Genomic DNA, 24,224 nt, shown 5'->3' with positions numbered 1-24,224 from the left:
ACTAGAAGGTTGCCCTGGTAGAATGCATGCGTTGTGTGCTCACACGTGTGTGCACGCAGATCTCATCGCTAGTCTCTCTGTGATTGCTGTTATCCTACGTGGATGGGCACTGGTGTCAGGGACAGGGCCTCCATCAGATCTGTCTACAGTGATCTGTTCCTGTTTGGACCCAGACATGCTCACTTGTCGGGGGAGCCCCCTCACTCGCCCCTGGAAAGGGAAGCCAGCTAGCTAGAGAGGTCTTTTGGATCCTCAGACATAGTGTATGAATAAACCAGACATGGATTAATTAGGTGTGACTGCATCATTAAATTAGAATAATGAACAAACAGCCACGTATGGCATTCAAATCTGCCCAGAATGACTCCAAGGGTTGCTTTCAAGTAAGTCACCTGTCAGTTTGTAGGTTTTGGGGACTCTGGAGAGTGAGGTTCCTGTCACATCTTGAGAAGTGGATTCTTTAGGCACCACCTACTTCAGGTGAGGACCATCCTTCAGTGGGTACCCGGACTCCATAACCAAATCCAAACAATGGCGTGGTTCGATATAGCATCATCTATGCACGCTTCAGCTGCGAGCATTTCTCAGAGTGAAATATGACAGTAGCACAGGTGCTCGAGAGACAGGAGGGAGAAGTTAAGAGGTGTGGGCAGTGGATGTGAAATGTATCGACCCCATAATATTTATGTGGATGTGCACACAGTCGCTTGTGCACGTGCCCCGCCACCCCACACTCGTCTTTTGCATTTCCATGAACTCTGTTTTTATTCTATCGACACTCCCCATTTCAGCCAGACAGATCTGAAGGTGAACCAAGTCTCAGTCGTGTAATTTTAGAAACAGCTGTGGAGTGGCAGCGCCATGCCCTCAGTGGGCGACACCCCTCACCATCCTCATCCCAGGACAGAGCAGCTTGGCAGGAAGATCTGTTCGTCTTTCACAAAGAGGAAGAAGCCACAGCTAAGAGGAAAGAAAATGGGAAGGAAGGTCGCTTGCCTCACCGTGAGCAGTGCGATAGCCTAATGCATGGGGGGCTTTGTTAGTAAGATCTGTCACGTATCCAGAAACCTTTGATCTGGAGCCGCTCTTAAGAAAGGTGATTAATTAATGAGAGCAGAATGTATGGCAATAAAGTAACATCGCGGTCAGTTTATGCACTGTCCAGAGCCGGCCTTCGGAAGTCTCTGTCAGTTAAACACTTGTTAGAGGCTAGCTCATGATCAATTTTTTTTTTTCCTGAGCTTTGATCAATATTTTTGGCTTTTCCATCCTCATGGAACCAGAACTACGTTTGTCTCCATGAGGGCACCCATTTATTTACATCTTGCAGGTGGCCACGTAGGATTTGTTCCTGAGCTGAGCTGCTGGGAATCGCTTCGTTTGAGTGTCAGTCAGCTCACGCTGGAGGGGAGATACAAGGGCGGATAAGGGAAACCAAAGGCAGAGCAAGCGGAGGGGGAGCAGCCCTGTGACTGCATGCTCCTGAACTCATCCCCTTCTGCTCCCGGGGGACTGAGAAAGGAGGGCGATTACCCTGGGGCTGCCCACCTGGCTGCTTTGCTGGTTTCTGTGGGCAGAGCTGTGGCGTGGGCTTTATACCCATCCAGGGGCCACTGGAAACAGGATAAGTGGAGACGGAGAAAGCCCTTCGGGCAAGCACATCAACTGGGGAATTCCTCTGCCACCATTGTTACCCCATCATTGTCCTTTTGCTCTGGCATCTTTAACCACACCCTCACGTCACCAACTGGAACATGGATCTTTCTCTCCAGACCCACTGTGGGGTTTTCCAGGGCATCTTAAATAGCAAGAAGGAAGAAGAGAAGATGGAGATGGAAGAGCATGATAAAGGGGCTCCAACTAAGTTGGGGGCTCTGTTACCCCCTCCAGGCTATCTGGGCAGGATTAGGTGCTTCCTGTGATTCTTGGAAAGTACGTGTATTTGAAGGGTTGAAGAAAATGTGAAAGTAAAGGAAGTGGGTGCGATTTCCTTGTAGAGAGCAAAAGGTGGGCCACCAAGTCCCTGCCACCCTTGCGTGCATTCAGGCTAAATGCAGCACTCTGCTTACCAGGGCCTAGCTTGATTGACTCAGTCGAGTCCTATGTGTGTGTGTGTGTGTGTGAAAACACTACAAGAGAAAAGTAGGACGGGGATGCCAAGGGGCAGCAGGTGGGGTAGGGAATGCAGTGCATGGAGGGAGTGATCTCTGCAGAGAGCTGGGCTCTGTGGCTGGCCACTCAGATATCGGATGGAAGGTCATTTCTAAAATGAGTCAATAGGTGAGCAGAAGTTGGCAAGACTTTGAAGAATGATGAGTGAGGGGAGATGAACCCTCTCCCCAACTTGGACTTTTGGGTGGGGAGATGAGTGCAGCAGATGAACAAGAGCACATCTCCACACTGGAACTTAGATCACTGGCAAATCCAAGCCACGAGTTCCAAGGTGGAGGTTGTACATAGTCACAAGGACAGCAACATTCTCCTCTTTTCTCCATCAACCATCTCCCTGATCACACGTATAGCCTTGCAAGATGAGACTATCCCCAGCATCATCTCCATGACACTTGAATTTGTCATGTCTTCCCTGCACGCACGGGTGCGTGCGGGTGCGCGCGCGCACACACACACACACACACACACACACTCTCTCTCTCTCTCTCACCAACACCCACGCAGGCTGCAGCATCTTCCTTCTCCCAACCCTCCAGTACCCAGAGACACACACAGATTTTCACACCCTCCAGCTCTTCTCTCAGCATGTCACATGGGATTTCCCTTCCAAGTTCAGAAGCTGCTGCAGTTTCAGCCACTGTCAACCAGTGCTCCCAGCTTCCGGCTGGCATTTTGGCCTTCCAACTTTCAGTTTTCCTTTTTTCTGCCTATGATGTTGGGCCTCATTCTCTACTGCATCTTCCTCTCCTCTACGGAGTACTCATTCCAAATCTTTTCCAACGAGATCCCTCCTGGGTTGGTTTGGAAACTGACCACCTTCTGGTAATGTGGAAGGTGTGAGTGGAGCAGTGTTTTTCCCAAATCCATCAGAGCCAAGTGAGACCAGCTCTTTTCTCAACCAAAGAGGTGATGTCTTGAATATCTCCTCAGGCATCACTCAGAAGCTCCTCTCCCATCCTGGCCTATAAATTATAATAATGAGGAGGATGATAATGACAGCCAGGGCCTTTGCTCCCATTGATGGAGTGTGGTGAGATCACTGGGGATCAGGAACGCCCCGGAAATCAGCTCTTTGAAAGCACTCTGAAAACTTTACAATAGGCATGAACGGAGGGGACGTTTGCATATCTATAACATACATTTTTGTAATTGTTTTCCTTTGGGTTGTTTTTAAGCTCTGACTTCATTCAAGAAAAGCTTTTCTTTTTGTTTTATTTTGGTTTTTTTTTGTTTGTTTGTTTGAGAAGCCACAAACATCAGCCAACTGGAGCAGGTGGAGAGAGTGAAAGTATGCCAAGGGGGTTCTTTCAACCCAATCTAGAATTCCCATTAAAGCTGAGTTGGGTGGGGAAAGAGTGTTAACATCTCCCTGTTGAACTGCAGTAAAATTTAGGGCAGCCCTGGTTCCCATATGTGTGGGATGCGCTTAGTCATGCTTGCACACGGATGCATATGCATATTAATTTATCTCTGTGTGTGTGTGTGTGTGTTGATTCTTGGGAAGTCTGTTTAAAAGATAAATGAAATCATGCACAACCAGCAAATAACTACCAGCGTCTTAAATAATCATTCCCCAGTAGTTTTTTTCTTTGCTCCTAAGCAGAATACTTATCAACATCTGGAATTTGGAGTTTTTTTTTTCAATGGGGCCTGTTGTTTAGGTTTATTTTAACTTTGCAACAATTATTATCGCTAATTTTCTTTAGTGAAACATTTTTTTAATGTTTTTCTTCTTTTCTTATTATAGCTATCTCATTTTCCATATCTCTGTCTCACAAGGCAAATCTTTCTTTTAAAAGCTATAGGTGTGTGTCCAGCCATTCTGCTAGTGTCTTTCCCTGGACAGAACTGAATTTTTATTTTTCCAAGTATTTTTTTTAAAGTTCATCTTAATTGAGCGGATGCCCATGATGATACTTTGGCTTCCCTGTCTCTTAGACTCATTTGAAAACAGAAATCAGATAGAACCTCACTAGCTTTAATTCACCTATCTCAGGAAAGAAAGAAAAAAAAAACCAACAGCTCTCTCGGCTAAAGTCAAGCGGCATAAACTCGATGTTCTGAGAACTGTTACATCTTATACAAAAATACGAGACATAATTTTATGAAGATGGTCACAGATCACCCACACATAATCATAACCCTTGCCCTTTCCCTTTCTCCCAGCTGTACCCAAATCAAGGGGCTTGAGGAATTTCCTACTCAGACACCACTGAAATGAGAAGCTGTGCATCTGATGATGAGTATATTTCAAAACCATATATTCTCTGGAGCTCAATGCACAGAGGGCTCCATTACTCTGTCTCCTCCCTCCCTCTGAATGTAGTATGAAAGCATGAGGGGCTGACATCCCTGAGGCTGTGGCTCCCGGGTTGGGACCCCCCGGGGCTGCCAGTAGAGTAGATTTTTCTTCATGCAGCAGGGGGAAATCTCAATGCAGAGAGGTTATCCAGCCCACAGATCTGTTCTGACTGATTAACAAGAGGGACCGTGATGAGGACTTGGCTGTTTAGATTAAAATGCATCGCAGACTCCGGGAACAAGCACACATCAGTAGTAAAGGCTGTTTAAACCTTTGGGGACAGCCCTATGTTTAGATTACATTAATTCATAAATATTATACTAAATACCACTTAAATTGGACTTAAATGACTTCAAAGATAATGCATTATAATATGACTATCCAGAGAGCACTAGTCTTTACGTCTCCCAGTAACTCAGTCTTTGCTGCCTCCTATCCTGATAGACAAGACCAAAGTTATGAATGGATTGTAGCTTGTTCATGTGTGGTTCACTAACTGTGTATATGTGTGTTAGCAGTCAGGACTATGTGTGTCTGTGTGTGTGTGTGTATGTATTTTCAGTCACTGCCTCTGTTCTCCAGGAAATACAAGGAACAAAAGAGAAATAAATAAAAAGTGAGAGAAAGGAAGAATTAGACTAGTGGGTGACCTGTTTCCTTCTCCAAGGGAGAAAAATTCTACAGGAAGGGGCAAAATTGGTCCTCAGTTCACTTCTGCTGCTACCCCGGGAGTTTGCCTCTCTCTTCTTTAATCAATAACACAATGTCTTTCCCTTTGGAGTCTGGGAAAGCAATCTTTCTCAAAGTGCTTCTAGTGGGGGAGAAAAGGAGACTGAGTTGGCCAGGAGAGTTTGCATTAAACTGGGTTTTCTTCCTTAGGTGTTGTTTCTTCAAATTGTTCTGGGCTTTTTTCCTTTCTTTCTGTCTCTGCCTAGCACCCAGATCTCCCCCTGCCCACTTGTTTTCTGGTCTCCAGGGGGTGGATTTACCTTTACAATAATCACCCCAGTCCACAATTGCTATTTTCTGCCGCCCCAGCCCAACAGCCTTTCTCTGATAAGGCTGGGTTTGCTCCACAACACCCACCTACTCCCTCCTTCAGACTCCCAATTTGACTGGAGTAATTGCCTTTTAAGGTTCACTCTACGCATGGCAGGTATTCCATTAACCCTTAGAACTCTTTCCTTCTTTAGTTACAGAAATGGCAGGTCGCCAACAAATGGATATCCATCCGAAATCTCATACACTTAATTTAATTTTTACTTATTTTTCTTCTTCTTCTTCTTCTAACCAATAGTATACATATTCCATCCACACTGGAGGCCAGTGTCCTGTCATATCTCTTAATTTTATCCCAGTATGATTCATTAGAAGTTAGAAATTCAAGAAGGAGAAAGAAAAAGCCACAAATATACCCTGAAACCAGGCTTAACAAAGGCATGTTTCTACCCCTAGCCTCATGGTATAATTTAAAGTTGGGGGAAATCTAGAAGCTAAATGCAACCCTCATTCTTCAAGCCTCATCATGCTTTTTGACTTAACAGTAATTAATCACCAATGGCAAGCAAGTAATTTTTTAAGGTGGCCGGAGGCTTATTTTATCAGGATTAGCTAATAAATCAGGCTGTATCACTGAAGGAGGAGTTCAAACTCTTCTAGCACTGAATAAACCAGACCTCAGAAACTGTCTCATTTATTCAGCTCTCTCAGAGCTTCTAGGTACTGCTGGGGACATTGTGGCCCAACCTTGCCTATAAAAATCTGAGGGATGGAGAGGCAGGAAGTTTCATAGGGAAAAATATATGCTCAGGCTCTGAAGGGTGAGCTTTGACAACGAGGCACCCAGCAATCCAGAGCCAATGGGCCTGCCTGCCCCTGACTGAACCAGTTTAGGGGACGAATTTTTAGAAAATGAAGTTTTGCTTGTCCTAGGAATCCTGGCCAGATATGCGTATGCATATATATGATATGATACATATGATACAACTATATCTTAACCTTTTCTACCTTCCTGGTGCAAAAGATGATAATTCTACATCTTTGCTATAATACAAGGGAGCCCCCAAAACATCAGAAACAGAGTAATGATACCAGCAAGGGGTCGCAAAAAGAAACCAAGGAATATTGTTTAAGATTATCTTCATTTCAAATAAAGAAGCAAATAAAGTGCTCCAACCCAGATCTCATAGGAAGCTCAGTTCTTCACAACCGTCTTTTTTGCCTCTAGTGGATTCTGATTTTTTTAAACTTTAAAACCTCAAATCCCCACAAGAACCTATCATTAAGATGGGCAAAGGATTTCCCTACCTCTGGTTTTTAATTTTCATTATTGCTATTGTAAAATCTGGGGACATATTAAAATGACAAAGGTTTAATACAAACCTTGATTAGCTTCTAGGGAGCTTGATTGGAAAGGGAAAAACTACAGTGATACGGTTGACTTGAGAGGGAGGGTGAGAAAAGGGGAAACAAATATTATTTTGAAGACTGCCTCCTCATTCCACCTTTCCAGTTTCTCTTCTGAACAGACAGACATTTTCTCCATATTGAATAAAGGTTGGTTTCTCTCTCCACTGCAGCCCCCACTCTCACCCCACCCCAACAAACCCAGTATATTTCCATTCTGCTGTGTTTTCGTGCTACTCAACATGCCATTAACTTTAAGATTTACTCCTCAGCAGGCAAGCTGGAAGATGCTAAAGCCAATAAAAACTGCTCTCTGGGACTCCAACTACGAAGAGTTTGGAGCTCTGCTTAGTATTCGGATGAAAGGAGGGCTGGAGAAGGAGGGAGGTTGTGATAGTGAAAACCACTGCTGCTTAGAGAACCAGACAGCTCCGCGCTCTGCACCTAATGTGCCGGAGGATCAGCTCTGTTCATAGCCCATTTGTGGCCAAGGATGAGGCTGCTCGCTGTGTGTGTGTGGGTGTGTGCGTGCGTGTGTGTTTTCATCTTTAAAACCACCAGCTCTAACACAGCATCTTCAGCAGCTCTCTACACTACTGTTTATTAAAAACGGAACGTCCATACACATCCCTTACAACTTCCTTAGTGTGGTGCTCCTTCTCTGCCTGACGATCAATCTCTCTCAGAAAGCATTTAACTTGCCCACACAGCTTCAGCCCCGATTAATTCCCGCTGCACATCCTATACATTACTGTTAGGGAGCAAGCACTGGGCTAATTTCGTCACCCACCAGCCACCCACACACGTTCTACAACTGAACCTGTTTGGGGCTCTGCCTTAAAGATAATAAAACAAGGAGAAAACAGGCAGGCTACAGACAATTCCCACAACCACTTTCCTAAAAAGTTGCTGGGTTTTAATTCTTTGATCATTCTGCTTCCCCCTCCTCCAAGCACTCACTAGCAATGATTGCTTCAAGGGAAAGGAATGATGTACTATAAACCTCTCTGCATGGTGAGTTTGGGATAATTTAGGATACACCCTCCAAAATGCATATCTTTCACACACAGATTTGTTTTCCCGAAGCCCTGCTTTCCTGAGGAGGGGATCATCCAGGCTTCCCTGTCCCCCCCACTCCACCCAGGGGATGGCTGGTTCCTTGTTAATTCTTGCCTTAGGTTTTGTCCCTCTTTCTTTCAAACAACCAACCCCCCCCCCCCACCCCCGACACACACACACACCACAACCGGATTATTCGGACACACAGCTCGACAGGGAGAGTTTACTGTTAAATTGACAGCGAAATAAAAATATCTCTTTGAATTTGTCACCTCTCTTCTTTTTTAGACGGCTGCGCTTCTGCTACTCTGGCCCGGAGCAGAGAAGAAGACCATCTCCTCTTAGTATTTTCAGCACCACGGCGATGGACAGCACCCTTGATCACCTGCCGGCTGAGAGCCCGCCAGTCTGCTCAGCGTCCCGGGCTCGGCCGGTGCGGCCGTCCCCATCCCAATCTTTCAAGTCGCTGTACCCAAAAATCCAAGCCCCGGTTTCCCTCGATCCTCTCTCTCTTCCTGTTCTTCTTCTGCTCCCGCTTCTCTCCCCACGAAACCGCGTCTATCAGCATCTTGTCCAAAATCCAGCCTTGCCCCGGCGAACAGCTACCCATGCACCCCAGTCCCGGTCTCTGCTGCCCGCGCGCCTCCCTCCTCGGCGTCCGCCCGAGGCTCCCTCTCGCGCCGTCTCCCGCTCGCTCGTTCGTCGCCGGCCGGCCGACCGGCCCGCCCGCCCGCTCCTTCTTCCCGGCAAAGTTGGGAGGGAAAGGTGCACTCACCTTTGTGCATGCCTGTGAACCTGTCCTTCAGAACCGTAAGCTCGTAGATCTTGCCGAACTCCTCGAAGAGGGGCTTGAGGTCCTTCTCATCCAGGTTGCGGGGGATCTGCCCAATGAACAGCTTGATGGCATCGTGGTCCTTCATGGGAATGGTCGACGGGTTCCCCGGGCTGTGGCTTAATCCGTTCATGTGCCCGGCGCTGCCCGGGCTGCTGCCGAGCCCGTTAGTACTGAGGCTCGCGTTGTCAGCCTGTCCGTTTGCTAACGTGGCCATCTTTATATACATAGAGAAAATCTTTCCTTTTATTCTTTCTCGCTCGCACTCTCTCGCTCCTCTCCCTCGCAAGCTCGCTCGCGCTCACACACGCACACGCATACACACACACTCGGGTTCGCTCCCCCTCGGTTTCTCTACACCTCGCTCTCCTCTCGCTCTCTGCTCTCTCTCTTTCTCCTCTCTTCCCTCGCTCGCTCGCGCTCGCTCTCTCTCTCCTCTCCCCCCTCTGTCCCTCCCTCTCTTCTCTCTCTCCCTCTCTCTCTCTCTTTTTTTTTCTCTCTCTCTTTCGGTCTGATCTGATTTTTTTTCTTTTTTTTTCTTTTCTTTCTTTTTCTTTTCTTTTCTTTCTTTTTTTTTTTTTTTACATTGAACAGACAGGATCTCCGTCCTTTCCGTTTAAACAGGCTGGACCGGTTCAAGTTCCCAGTCAGACCAGGGGTGGGGGCGGCGAGTGTGCGCGCGCGGAAGAGGGGGGCGCAGGGCCTGGAGAGGGCGAGATTTAGGGGCGGGGGGGGGGCTCCGCGCGGCGGCGGGCGGCGGCCTGGAGCAGGGCGGCGTGGGGCGGCGCCGGCCCCGCCGTGCCTCCCCCGTCGGCGGCCCCGGCGAGCAGCGGTGGTACGGTCCGAGACGGCCCCCGGCTATAAATAGCGCCAGGCGCATGGCTCTTTGGGAGGCGCTGAGATTCCGGGCCCGGCGGCCGAGGGGAGCGGGTGCCAGTTAGGAATGGGGCTGCTGGCCTCCTCTTTGCCTTTTGGGGGTCCATTCTGTAATAGCAGCAGGTGCAACTTTTTGTTTTTTAAAAACATTGGTTTTCATTTTCGTGTGGGTATGTAGGGGAGCGTTATCCACCGAGCTGCGCTCTATTAGGGCGCCAGGCGGGCGAAGCACAGGCAGGATGGCGGGCGGGGCGGCGGCGAAGGTGGAAGGGGCGCTTTTTTTCTCCCATCTGGTTCCCTTTATTTATTTATTTAGACTCGAAAAAGCGAGCCGGCTTGGAGGAAGTCCGCCCAGCGATCCGAGTGCGCATTGATCAGTGTCGAGAGAAAAAAAGCTACATAAATATATATTATGTGGATAAATCTATAGACAAGAGCTCTCTCTCGCGCGCTCTCTGTCTCCGTTTCTCTCTGCTTTTTCCCTCGTCGCATCCCCAACCTGCCAGAGCAGCCCCAAATCTTCATCCTTCCGCACCGCATCTACCGCCGCCCGAGCTACCTGGGGAGGACCGGTCTGGGGAGCGGTTGGGCCAAGCCGGGGGGGACGGGGCTTAGAGATTCGGGGCCAGACCCTCGTCCCAGCCCGCCCGCGAAGGCTGGAGGTGGGTGTTTCTGTCCCGGACGCCTCCCCGCCCCGATGCGCGGCGGCTGTACCGGCAGGCGGCTGGCGGGAGGAAGGTAGGAGCTGGGCTTCTCGGCCCGCTCGCCCGGCGGGGAAGGAGGCAGGTTCTGGGCGCGGTGAGCGGCGAGCCAGCACGAGGGACTGGCTTGATTTTGCCCTTGTCTGCTCTACTGGTTCAAATTGAAAAAAATAATAAAATTTCTTTTTCTAAATCCACCATCAAAGAAATAAAGCCCCCGAATCGCTCTCCAGGCTGCGGCCGGACCCAGACTCCCGCTGCGCGCGCTGCGCCCCTCGGGCTTCGTTTGCAGCACCTCCCGCTCCAGAAGTGCGAGGCTGGGGGTCACGTCTGCGGGCGAGAGCCAAGGGTCCAGCCGCCCAGCCCGGACTCCGCCAGGGTCCCCATCAGGCCAGCCGGGGCCAGGACGTCGGCTGCGCGGGAGAGGGAGTGGCTGGCGCGGGAGCGGGGTTCAAGCAGTCCCGCCTCTGGGGGCGAACGCTGGGGGTGAACTTGGCTTGGGAGAGCAGATTTTCCTTTTAATGCTGTTTACCTGCACCCCATGCTCTCCCACATTTGCGTTTCCAGGGCAGCCTCTTCTCGGCTTCAGAAGCCGGGCAAATTAAAATAACGCGCTCGCTCCCTCGCGGGTTTCGGGGCAGAGCTGCTGGCGTGACCCTGGCCGGGTCCCCACCGGCCCCTTTCCGATGCTTTGGGTTTCTCTGTTCTTGCCCTCGAATTACGTGACGTTACTAGACGATACGTTTAAAATTTTATTTAAAGAAATGAGACCCTAGCTGCTTGAAAACCGAGCCCGAGCCCGTTTGGTACAGCCACAACGCCGAGCGAGCTCTCCAGCGCCGGGAGGAGGCCCGAGGAGGCCCCGAGCCCACCCGGGACACCTCTTCCTGAGGATCCAGGGCCCAAACCAAACAGCAAGTACAATTCTGAGAACTGTGGAACTTCATCCTTTCATTTTAAGATACTCCTGCCTTTGCTTGATGGAATCGTGTGTAAGTATAGTTGATTCATAACTCGGTTCAGGGCTTACATTATCCAGTGTTATCTGACGGTCTAAGAAACGCCCAAGTTGAAGGAATGGAACAGAAACACACATAGAGCTTCTCTGCCGTGTGGCTGTGGGCTTGGTGTGCCTGTGAGGTGCTGTAATAAGGCGGCATGTCCCTGGTAGATACATGGAAGATTTGAGCTGGTGGCTTGGAGATGTGTGTGTATGTTTTGTCAGAATTGTGGGTGCTTGTGTGGACGCAGTGTGGATGTGTACCTAGACCCTGTTTGTATCCACACTTTGCCGGTGTGTATGTGTGTGTGTGTGTGTGTGTGTACACCCACTGGGCTGAGACCTCCCCTTCCCCCTTCCCAAAGGACACATCAGCAGAGGCCAATAACTTTGTTCAAAACACCTCTTCCAATATCATCTTGTGGCATTGACACTTCCAGAATCTCACAACAGAGTGGAATGTATTTTCTGCCCTAACAGGGGAGTTTAGGAGAGTAACTTCTCCTTGAAGTCTCTTTGTCTCCCTGCCTCCTCCACCCCCAAAGTGAAGTGAGGACGAGGGGAAGTAAAGAAAGTGAGCTGAGGGGGGGCTAGGAAAAGAGGGATCTGCGCAGGGAGGAGCTGAGGGTTACTGTCCACTTCTTTCTGACCCCATCTCAGCCCCTTCCCCCCAGGTTCAATTAAATTATTCACAGGTGTTTAATTATTCATATTATTATTAATAATAATAGCCAATACATAAATAAGCCCCTGGGCAGGAGTGAGTGCGAGAGTGGAGTTGTTACTGAAAGGGGGGATCTGGTTATTTCGGATGCCTGCAAAGACTCCTCTGAGAGGTATAGCTCCAACTCCCTCCAGGGCTGCACCTTTGTCCCCTGCACCATGGCCCGCTCCCAGTGTCTCTCCACCTGTGGACCCTGGACCCAAAGCTACGGAGAGCAGCGCCTTCTCCCGTAGGGAAGATTCCTCACTCTCCCCTCTCTCCCACCTGACGGTGGCTTATTTTGGATCTGGGCTGTCTCCCCTTAGGGGGTAGCACAGTCCTCAACTTTCAGCTCTCTGGCAGGGTGTGTGGTGAAATACCTGCCCCCCCCCCCAACCCCAGATTTCTGGGGAAGAAGCAGCTTCTGCCAAGGCATGATCTCTTAAAGGCGCAGAGCGAGATCTGTTCGGCTCCCACCTCTCTGTCACAGCAGAGTGTTAGGGATAAAATAACACAGACAGATGTCTCAACATAATGCCATAAAGGAGTAGGACCCTTGAGGAAAGAGTAAGGAACATGGTTAGCTTGGTGCTTTGGGCTCCTCGCCCTTGGTAGTCTAGAAAGACTTCAGCTAATTTTTTTTAAACCTTAAATCATCAAAGAGAAATGTAATTAGGGGACGATGGGGGCAAAGGATTACTCACTGTGACATTTAAACAGATTTAAAACTTTTTCCCCAAGTGCCACTTCATGGCCACAATTGTTCCATCCGCTGAGAGGGAGAAGGCTGGCAAATGGAAGGGGGTGCTGGGGACAATTGCTTCTTATTTGCTGTCCTGCATTTGGGGTTTACATTTTGTCGCTGATTCATTTTGGGGGATGTAAGGAGCCCCGCGCGGTGGGGATCTTGGCTCAGGTGGTGTCCTTGTGCCAGCCTCTCCGCTGCCTCCTGCTCTTCACTTCCTTAGCTCCTCCTCTTCCTCAGAGGGTGGGAGGAGCCCTTTCTGTGCTCAGCTGCCCTCCAGCTGGGGCACCATTATTCCCCTCCTTCTGGCACCCACTGAACCACATTCCGCAGCCTTGGCCGTGGCCACATACCCTCAGACTTGCACTGGCTCTCCTGCCTGTGAATCTTCTCTCCAGCTAGATTGAGACCTGGTGGAGGGCAGGAACCAAGTCATCTGGCCCATCCTCTCCTCGGCAGCCCCCCTTGACAGGCAAGAGCACACATAGGTGCTCGGGAAGGAGTTTCTAGACACCAGTGGCTAATCTGACTTGGGGAGAGGGCAATGCTGTATTCACTCAAACAGACTGTAAGAATGGGGAGCTGCAGGGCCCCAGGCAGACTCTCCCAGAAGTTCAGAGCCCAGGATGAGAACAGGCAGTTGGGAACACACACAACAGCTTGACTTAAAGGCACCTCCGCTCAGTCATTCTTGCATTGATCTAGCCCTTCTACTCTCCGACTGGAAGCAGCAGAGAAAGGACAGGCCTAGGAAGAGACCAAAGTCATACCAAGTGAAAAGCCCCAAGACCGCAAATGGCAACAGATGGATAAATGTCTTCCAAGTTCCACATCCACATGTGAGAAAACGGAAAACAATCCAAATTGTGCGTGGTGATCTGTGATGGGGGTAGCAGCCTCGAGGAAAAAGGGGCCCTTGTGAAGGCAGGATGCAGAAGGAGGTAGATGGCCAGAGAGAGGGGTGATCACCTGGCCTTAGGGCTAGGAGGGCAACAAGTGTCTGGGTCTCTAAGGTTTTGTTGAGAACCAGCTGAAAACAGCTTCAATCTGCGTGGGGCTACCTTAACAGAGACCAGACCTCCAATTAAAGTCTTTCTGGAGTGACTGCTCTGCCTAGCCCTGCAGAGGGCAGTGAGGGGAGGCTGGAGAGGAGGAGACTCATTTGCTTGCTGTTTTGGGCCAAGAGACTGACTCAGAGAGCTGAGTAACCGCACACAGGCATGACCCAATCGAGGACTAGAGTGAAAGGTGCCAGAGATTTGGGCCATGGGACCCTTGTGTGGGCAGTACCACCCAGGGGTGGCCAGCTGGTGGAGAGAGCTCTGCTCTCATTCTGCAGGAAGGGGTGGGTCAGCTTGGGAAGAGAGGAGAGAGGTTGAGGCAGTGGGTGGAGCTGCCGGGCCTGGAGAGGGCAAGGGGCTCTGGGCTCTCGGGTGATGGTGATGGTGTGGAGGCTCCTGTGTGGAGCTGGGTTGGGTGGGCAAGATGAGGCTTTGAAGGCAGCCTCAGAGGGCTGTTTCTTATCTTCTTCATAAGCCCAGGGGTTCTGTTCTTGAATAATTTGGGAAGGTTTAGTGATATAAGGAACAATAATTGAGGTGGGAAAGAAAAGGAAGACAGTGCCTGCCTTCTCCCAGGTAACATTATCAGCCTCCTGCCACCCAGAATACATGGTTGAAGGGCTCCCCTATCCTGTCCTGAGCCCGCAGCAGGCCTGGTGGTGGGAGCAAACCCCTGGAGGGAAGAAGAAAATTGGGGGTGGGATGCTGTATATTTTGGGAAACCCAGGGACTCCCCAGAAGGGAACAGCTGCCTCTTGGAGCTCAGATGAGTGCCAGGGCTGGGGAGGCCGGTACCCCTGGGCTTCTTTCTTGGCTGGCTGAGCCCTCAGGGACACATGGCCTTGGTCTTGTGGGGGCTCCTGGGCTCAGGCAGTGGTGGGAAATGCTTCAGGGAGTCTCTGGCCTTTGGGTCAGCATGGATGTGCCCTCCAGCCTCCTCTTCCAGGCTTTCATGCCAATCTGGGCTTTGCCTCACTTTTGCCAAGGGTGGGCAGGAAATGGAAAGGCAGGATAGAGGGACCTGGAATTGCAGCCCGGGCATCCTGCATCCTACATGCCACCTGTGGGCTGGGCAAGCCTGAACTCAGTGCGAGGACCTGAGTTATAGCTTTCCTGGGTCTCAGCTTCCTCCTCTGTAAGATGGAGACTGTGGTCCTTTCTTCCATCCTCCTTTCCTTCCTCGCATCATATCCAAGAAGAGGAGAGAGTGGTGTATCTGGGAAACTGACTCACAGTTCTCATGTAAAAATTGTTAGGGTGAGAATAGAAACTGAGGGTCAAAATGGGCTACAGAAAGGTGTAGAGAAAGCTAACTTATTTGAGCTGAAGGGTTAGGAATTAACTCTTTATCTTTTGCAGAGAATTTACATTTTTTAAAAAGGAATCAGCCCGGGCTAGGCAGAGCTCAGTCCAACAGAAGAAGGCGCTTAAAACTGTGTTTAGGTAAAACTGACTTCAAGTCCTGCCTCTTCCACTTAATAATTCTGGGACCTTGGACAGGTTTTTTAATCTCTTTGTGGCTCAGTTTGCTCGTCTGTAAAATAGGAAGAGGATTAGCAGCTACCTCATAAAGTTGTTGTGAGGAGTAAGTGAGTAGATGCAGGTGAAGCACTTAGATCCGTGTCTGACCAGCCAGCATTGTTAGAGTATCACTGATAGGCGATGGGTGGGCAGGGAGGGGTGGCTGAGGGGCGGGCCCAGGCCCCTCCCACATCCTAGAGGGGAGGATGTGCGCCCCCCTCCAGCCGGGGGCCTGTGGGGCCCTGCAGTGGGTGCCCTCACTTGCTGCATGACTGTTTGTCAAGGTGCTCCTGGGAGCAGAAAGCCTTCTGGAGGGCAGGGCATAATCAGCGCCTCTACCTGGGGCCTGCCCTGGGTACCGGCTGCCGGCACTCTGCGGCCCCTCCTTACCTGAGAGGTGTTGCCGCAGCAAGTCCTTTTAATTGTGATGTTTTACTAATTAGTTTTTAATTATGTTAATTTATTGTACACGAGCCCTGAGGTTTTCAGACACTGGGCTCACTTTAGAAACTAAAATAGTGTGTTGTATTTATGACACAGCCAATGCTGTGCATAAATGTCGCTTTCTTGTGGCCACGATGTCTCTGAGACTGTTGCTGGATGGACAGCTTCTGTCTGGGCTCTCATCTGAATTCTCCCCAATGCCGCCAGGCTGCCAGGCTGGCGGTGGCCACCGGCCGTGCAGGTGACATGGAGTGAGGTGGCTGGGCGGGGACAGGGAGACCCCGACTGGACGGGGACTAGGGAAGGTGAGATTGCAGGACATTTGCACCAGGCTGGATCTTCAAAGGGTTGTTACCTGGGGGCTTCAGGCTCACCCACCTCTGTGGACCCTCCTGCTCCCTCACCCAGCAGCCGGGTGCTGTCAAGAGCTTGACAAGCCGGCTGCGGCTGCGTGGCCTGGGGAGAGAGAAGGAGGGGCGTGTGATGAGGAGGGCACGTGGGCAGTCAGGTCGGGCGGTGGAGGCCATGGCAGGACGTAGGCTTGTGTCGCGGGGTGGCAGGTGGCCACGGAGCCGGCATGTGCAGCAGGCTGAGCCCATAGGACTCAGGGTGGGGACTCACTGACCATCTGCTGACCTGCTGCTGCCGCTACCACAGAAGAGTATAATCAATGGCACCGGGACACGGAAGGTAAAGACTGGGCGTTTACGAAGAAGGAAGAAATCACCCCCACCTCCAGCCCAACGCAGGTGCGGAGTGGGAGGCGCGCTTTGCCGGGCCCGTTTTCCGTAGGTCATTTCTACATTCAAAGGATGAAGCTTTGCTGCCACTAGGAATATTTAAAGGAGGTGCCATAGGTTTTCAACAACCATCCTCCTCCCACCAAATAATTTCCAAGTGGCATCCCTCTTTTAATAAGTTTCTAAAGTCTTCCAAAATGTATGAGCAAGGTTGTGTATATAAATTCTGGTCTTTTACTAAATAGACACATTAATATAAATTTTGTACTGTGTAAAATTTAAAGAAATACAGTCTATAAATACAACTGGGTATTTATTGCTTTAAAATATGTATATGACTTAAGTTACTATTGGTACATATATGCATAGTACATGCCTTGTGTATAGAAAGAGTTTGAACTTTGGAACCAGGCGGATCTTTAAGTTACCAGCTATATAACGTGTGCGGTCAGCCTCAGTTTCCTTATCTGAAACAGAGGCATGATGACACTGCATGTGATTGTCATAAAGAGGTAATAAATTACTAAAAGAGGTAATAAACATACAGTGTCTGCCACGTAGCCGGTGTGCATTAAATGTGAGCTGTGATTATTATGAGTGTATTCATTAAAAAGTAAACTAAGTCTCTCCTTTCCAGGGATAAATATAAACCGTAGCAGAAAATAGTGTTTAGACTATGTGGTGTAACAGGACATGGAGATTTTCTAAGGAAGAGGAAAACTGGGGCTTCTCCTCAGTGGTCCTCCCCGTGGACTAGGGAGATGGGAGTGGTCTAAGCATCTGGTTGTGAGTGCAGAGTGGTTGTGAGGGGGTTTGGGGGAGCGGAGCCCATGTCAGGGAGGGGCCCTGTGAGTTTCTCCCAGCCCGGCAGTTCAGTGATGCCAACCTTATTCAGGCTTAGGAAGGACCCACACTGCAGCACCCCCCCCACTGCCCGGGAGCCTGCACCCGCACATCTGCATTCCTCGGCCCCCCAGGAAGCCCCCACACAGGCCTGCATGACCGACCCCCTTCCCTGGGAAGGAGAGGGTGGGCAAGCTCTGTGACTCACTCCCTGGCTCCGTGCCCTCTCGCTGAGTCACAGTGTAATTGATCCCTCCCTGCGCGAGGTTCCTGCTCTCCTGTGACCCAAAGCAGGGTCATTTCCAGATTGGGGCTGGGGAGGGCTAGCAGGTACGGGGCCGGGGCCGGGGAGCTGGCTGGGGAGGGAGGGGCGGGTTGTCAGAACCCGAGGGTGGCTCTGAGCCTCGTGCAGACCTTCCTGGGTGTCTGCTGAGGTGCTGTGTGTGGAGGAGTCGGGGCTTGGTCCACCGCCCATCACCACACTTTTGTGTCCCCATCAGCTCAGGGCTGTCTCTGTAAAACTTGCCGCAGGAAATAAGGAAGGCAGTGTTTGGTCTGTGGGAATCTCCTTGAAGATGTCCATGGTGTTTGTGCTTCAGGGTGGAGTGTGCCTCCTTCTTGTATCCAAACTGAGTTGTGGGCTTTGAGGAGATGAGGGGTGGGAGGTGGGAGATTGGGAATGTGTGATCCACACATCTTACAAGGGCAACCTCATGTCATCCTTGGCCCAGAAAGAAAGAACTACCTCTGGTACTGATGAAATGGGAAACTCTGGCCAGGGATAAAATCCCAAGTCCTCCTGGCCTGGTGGCAGAGGACAGAGTAAGGTTACCTCTTCCAAGGTCCTCCCCAATAGACAGATCTGGAGTGTGTTCTGCAAGCTCCCAGATCAACAGTTGTCACACCAGCCCTGCCTTTGACAGCATCACTGCCTCATCTGGGACAAGTCATGTAATGCTTTTGATTTCTGTATCCTCATCTAGAAAACAGGCATAAAGTTCTCCTCCTATTCCAGAGAAGGATCTAATGAATATATAAAGCTCTAAGAAATAACCAATCTTATTGCTATAAACCTGCCCCCTCTGCATTTCCCAGTTCCTTGCTCTTGTCCTGACTGAGATCCACATGGAAAGATCTGTGCCCCACTGGGTCTTAAATACTCTTCCCAGTCCCAGTTCTGAGGTGATCCCTGCTCATCTACCCACACTGAGGGCAGAGCTGGGTGTTGATGGGACTTCATGCCAGGAGTCACTTCCGTGGCCGTCAAATAGCAGAGAGGCTCAATCTGGGCTCTGATGGGACTCGGGAAAGACTCACTGTATGATTGGATCATCTGCTTTCCGTTTCTGGACCTTAATCTCTGAATTATGGGATGGGGACAGTAATTCTTGCTCTGCATACACCTTGGGAAGCAGGGAGGGTCAGAGGCAAGGAACTGCTTCCTGGAGTGTAGGCTGCTTATACTAATAAATTGGCTCCTTCCCCCACCTACCCCGCTCCTGCTTCCGCACAGCCCTGGCCTCAGAGCAGCCCTGAGAACAGAGAGCAACTCAGTTCTCACATCCATCCTCCTTCTCCTGATTATTTCTCCCAATCACACTTAATAGCTGCCTGGCTTTTGGCTGCAGCCTGGTATATAATAACCTGCAATTATTGTCCACTTAAGCTGTCCCCAGGGCCTTGTCTGTTGCGCTGCCCAGGCCCGCACCGCCGGCCTGCTGATTTCCATCAGAGTCAGGACCAATGGGAAGAAAGCTCTGAAGGGCTGGTCTGACAACTTGTTTGGCAGGGCTGCCAACTCCACGGCTGTAGCTTCTTCAGAGATGGGGCCTCAGAGGTGCCCCTTCCAGCCACACCCTCGTCCATCCTGGGTGCCCCACCTTTCTGGGGCCTGACCCTCGGGGCGGTCCCCAGTCATCTTCGTCCTCTGACCCCTGTATTTATGCACACACTGTCCTCATTTAAGCCTCCTTGCCTTTGTTTACCCTTATGTGGTGCTACCAGCTGCTTACTGCTGCCCAGCCCCCAGAGCGGCTTAATTCCTCCTCTCTGCATCTTTATAGGAGGCATCGGCATTTCACATATCAGGCTACTGAAGATCAGAGAGGTTAGGTGTCTTTTCTAGCGTCACACAGCTGGGAAGTGACAGGGTGAAAATTCAAAATCGGGTTGGCTGATTCCACGGCTCACTTAGGCTCACTTATTTAACTCGTGCTGTGCTATCAGCTCTCTTCATAACAACTCCTCTCCTGCCTTGGTGACTCTGCTCAGTGCCACCTCCTTTGGAAAGTCACCCCCACCACTGCAGTGGCACTGGTCTCTGCTACTCTGAACTCTTATAGCCCTTGAGTTGGAACCAGGTACCCTTGGTCCTATACGGGCACAGCTCATCTGTTCTCCAGCATTTTGACTCACAAAGCATCTCTCTGTGCAGATCATTCGTCATCTCCCCTTCCCAACTTCAGCTTGAGTTCCCCTGAGTGGCTCTCCTAGGGCCCCGTCCTTGCAGCTCCTGACGAGGGTCCTCTCCCACCATTTGGGTTATCCCTCTGACCCCCCTTGGCTCTGATGGTGGTGACAGTAATGACAATGATGGTGACAAAAGCCAGCTTCTAGGCTGTGACAGAGCAGGCGGCTTCCACGCCACCCCTGAGAGATGGCAGAACCCGAGGCTTTTGGTATTTTCACACCCCTCAGAATCTAATAATAAAATGACCAGGGCCACAAGAGGGAGGCCTGACTCTAGGTGAGGCCCTTTTTCCAGAGTGCTGGTCATCTTGGCATGTGTCTGTGCGGCTGTCCGTGAGCACGTCCGTGTGTGTGTCTTTACGTGGTCTAGAGCACAGAGGCAACACTGGGCTTGTGGGGCCTGTCGGGGCCTGTGATGAATAGGGTCAGGGGTCTCCTGGACTGCTAGGCCAGAGGGGTCCAGGGGCTGAGGGAGCTGAAGGCCACTGTGTCCAGGGGGTCCCCTGGCTGTGATCTCATTGGCAGTCACACCAGGCTCTGGGGCCCATGGAGGAGGTCCAGGGGTCAGGGCCCAGCTCTGCGCCAGCCTGGCCCAGAAGATACTCCCTGTCCGCTTCCAGGCTCACCCTTTGCCTAAATATTCTCACAGGCTCTTGTATTCTTCAGTCCTTTGTCCTGGGAACAGATTCTCAGCAAAAGGGCTTTGTTGGGATATAGTTTGGGGGCAGTCTGAGGGCGTCTGGCCCCTCAAATCTTCCAAGCCAAGACTGAGGCTGGCCTGAAGTTGTCTGGTGCCCCAGGAAGGAGTGGGCCTTCCCCCTTCTGTGCCACCATAACTCATAGGTTCTGAGGGAGACGGAAGCCTCCAGAAAGCTCCCCGTGCCCACACCCCCTCCTCCTCCTGCAGAGGCTGGAGCATCTCTCTGACCTCTCCCAGCCCTGCCCTGCCTCTCAGGTTGGAAATGCCCCTGTCCTGGGTCCCTGGCCCTGAGCCCTGGTGTGAGACATCTCAGGAAGAGCTGGGAAGATCCTTAGGGGCTGCAGGGGCAGCAGGTGAGGACAGGACCAGAGCTAGCTGCGCCAGCTACCACCTGCAGTAGCACTCAGGGTAACTTAACACTGAAGGGGCAAACTCGCAGTGGCCTTTATTTTCTTCAACTGCCGTTTTATTCTGCCAGCCCAGGGCCCAGGATCTTCCATGCCAGGGGGAAGAGGAAGGCTTCAAAAGTGTTACTTAGTGGTCAGTCACTCTCTTTCAGGGTGATCAGTCTTATATGGGCAAATCCTCTGTCTTTGGAGGTTTTTTCCCTCTCCCCTCTAGCCAAGATGGCATCTGAGTTGGGGGGAAACTTACACACCTTGTGGTGGGGAAGGAACCTCGGGCTGTCCTTGTGTTGTTGTCTGGGCCTCAGTGGGCTCCTAGGGGTCCTAGAGTGGGAGCTGACAGCTTCTCCTGCCCACCAGGCCCCAGCTGGACATCATGGTCACAGGCAGCCTTGGAGGCCCCCACCTCCTACACCCACCTACAGCCTCTCACCCTCCCTCACCCAGGGGGCAGGGGCAGATGCTGGCTTCCAGCTCTCTTCCCATGTTTCTCACCCCAGACAGCAATCTGATAGCTTCTGGAATTCTCCCACACCTCAGGCAGGATGGGCAGGAAGAAAGAATTGATGAAATCTGTTTAACCCCATCTTTCTGCCTAAACCCACTCTTCTTTTATACCCACCTGCCCCAGTGGTGGCCCCAGGTTGCCCAGAGCCACCCAAACACGAGGTGCTGCCCAGTGCCCAGCTTTCAGCTTCCTTTGAAAATGTGCCTTTTCTTCCCCTTCCCTTTCCCCTTCCCCATTTAAGGCCCAGCTCTGGGATGGGAGGAATGTGCTGTGTAACAAGAACATCCGTCCTTCCTTGTCTCCACTCCCGGCTCTTCTCCCCTAAGCAGGAAGGCTTCTGTGGTGTGTTCCCTCCTGCCGCTGTGCCTGGGGACGCAGAGGGATGGATCCTCAGCCCAGGCACCAGCCCCGTCCTGCACAGCTCTCGGCAGCAGGACAACCAGCGCTATTGGGACCCTACAGTGAAGCCGGGTTCAGCAGAGTCTGGTTATAATACAAAAAACCCACATATGTCCCTCTGGGGTGGCTTTTAAAACCAGTTTTGATCATTTGAAGAGTAAATCCTTTGCTACTTAGAAAGCTTGACAATCTAAAATGATTCATTTGTCAAATATTGAGGTTAGTTGAGATTTAGCATTTCCTAGTATGTAGAAGAGGCGTGACTGGAAATTGATCCGACAAGTTTTATGTGTAAGCTCTAATGTGCTCTAACCGTGTCCTTCACTGAGAAGTAGACCCCGAAACAGAGCGCCCCCCCTCCTGTGTGTGCCCCGTGTGTGTGGGGGTGCGTGTGTGCACGCATGCCCACGTGCGTTTGTTCACGTGTTTATCAGAGACACACATGGGTGAGCACCTTGTCCTTATTGGGGTTTATTATATTTTCTTTGTGCTGCTAATGCTTTTGGCCTCTAGGGGTGCTATATATATACAGATACAGAATTTGAGAAACACAGGATTTTCCACCTGAAAGGAACCTTAGGCATCTTCTAATCCACTTTTCTCATTTTACACATCTGGCAATTAACATCTAAAGAGGTAAAGTGACTTGCTCAAGGGTCAGCTGTAGAACCCAGGGCTGGCTCTCATTTTCTCCCTCCCTCTCACGCACACACATTTACCTATAGTTATCAATGGCTGTTTCTTCATTGCTCAGCACGTCTTGTTTCTTTCTCTCTCTCCCTTGTGCTTCTTTTTCACCCTGTCTGTCTGTCTTTCCTCCTGTCTCCCTCCCCTGTGTTCCAGGAGCTGGGGGCATGGGCAGCCAAGATGCTGGCTCCCAGGAAGGCCGCCTCTGCAGCTGGCCAGGCCAGGGGCCGTTGGGTGCTGGTGGAGGTCGAGGCACAGGGCGCTGTCCGCTTCCCAGTTCACAGGGAGCCTAGGGGAGCAGTACCTCTGCCCTGGGGGAAGAGGCACAGAGGTGGGAGGGCGGGTCAGCTCTGCTGCTGTGCAGTGTGTTTTCAGCCTGATCCTATTTTCCTGGCTCCCTCCCAGTGGGAGCTGATGTTGTCTTAGGGGAGGGAATGGGTTCCTTCCTCAGCCCCTTTTTCTAGCCTGAGCCATGTTGCCTCCAGGTTTTTTTGTTTATGTTTTTGTTTTTGTTTTTTTTAAGGGAAGGTATACATGTTCCTTGCCTCATATGCAAGACGCACAGGAGAGTGCTCCCCTCTAATCCTGATATCCTGACGCTGTTGCTGAAGTCAGGCCCCCTCCTCAAATGAAAGGACTGTGAAGTGAGGCCCTGGGAAAATGAGTGTTTTGATGTAGCTCATCTTCCTGAGAGGTATGCAATGTCAGATTTGGCAAGGAGCCCAGAGGCAGGCTTTTATACTGCCACACCCCGAAGTCTCTCAGGTCTGCCTGACTACCTCCAGCCATGGGCCAATTCCTTTAAAAAGTCCTGCCATGACTCCTTTCCCTCAAGATGTCCCCAGCTCTTTCCTTTCCCGTGCCACAGGTCTTGAAAATAGGTGGCCACTCTTGCTTTCTCTACTTCTTTGTATCTCATTTGTTCTGTAATATGCTTAGACTGGCTTTTGTCTCTCCCACTTTACCAAAATTATTCTTCCTAATATCATCAGTCGCGTCTGTGGCCAAATCCAGTGGCTACCTTTTAATTTAATTTTCATGTTAATGCTACTAACCACTTCTTTGACGCATCTTCTTTCTCTTTTAAGAAATACATTGTTCTCTCTTTGTTCACGTACTAATTCTCATTAGTCCTCTGACTGAGCCCTTTCTCTGTCCAGGGCTTAAATGCTGGGTTGCCCTGGTCCCAGCCTTGAATTTTTCTTTTTTAGGCTTACAGTCTCCTATGGCACTGCACTCTTGCACAGGATGGTAGTTCCCTGTCACAGGCTGAAAGTCCCCATCGAACAGGTGAGATCTCTTCTGCCTTCCTGAGCTTCAGCCTCTTACCTACCACTTCTGGAGATTTCCATTACAAGACCCTCAGGCTCACGGTCTTTCTCTTCCCATGAGAAAAAAGATCCCCCTACTTGAGGTCCTTATTTTGGCCCCATGATCTATCTAGTCATCTCAGCCAAAGCGGGAGTCACTCCTGACTGTATCCTCTCCCTCATCCTGCAGATGCTCTTGGCCACCCAGTCCTGCCAGCTCTCCCACATCTTCCCCTCCTCCCTCCTAGGCCCTCATTCTCTCTCACTTACACTGTTGCTGTCGTCCTCTAACTGGTCTCATTGCCACTGGCTTTGCCTTCTCTGACCCACATGCACTTCATT

At 50.8% G+C, this 24,224-nt stretch overlaps 1 protein-coding gene and 1 pseudogene across 13 annotated transcripts in view; one reads left to right on the top strand and one right to left on the bottom strand.

Annotated features, from left to right (window-relative positions):
- The window catches only part of CELF4 (CUGBP Elav-like family member 4), a 295,827-nt gene extending 286,827 nt beyond the window's left edge, over positions 1 to 9,000 (bottom strand). For all 13 annotated transcript variants that reach the window (XM_057699751.1, XM_057699756.1, XM_057699755.1 and 10 more), the window contains exon 1: positions 8,715 to 9,000. In XM_057699751.1, the coding sequence (XP_057555734.1) occupies positions 8,715 to 9,000 (286 nt within the window). The remainder of the gene's footprint in view (positions 1 to 8,714) is intronic.
- A 3,230-nt stretch (positions 9,001 to 12,230) lies between these two features.
- LOC130830913 (uncharacterized) overlaps positions 12,231 to 24,224 on the top strand; it is a 109,258-nt pseudogene continuing 97,264 nt past the window's right edge.

Source organism: Hippopotamus amphibius, chromosome 11 (genome assembly GCF_030028045.1).
Source record: "Hippopotamus amphibius kiboko isolate mHipAmp2 chromosome 11, mHipAmp2.hap2, whole genome shotgun sequence".
Taxonomy (NCBI): domain Eukaryota; kingdom Metazoa; phylum Chordata; class Mammalia; order Artiodactyla; family Hippopotamidae; genus Hippopotamus; species Hippopotamus amphibius.
The sequence above is the reverse complement of the archived record's forward strand: the minus strand, read 5'-3'. Positions and strand labels throughout refer to the sequence as shown.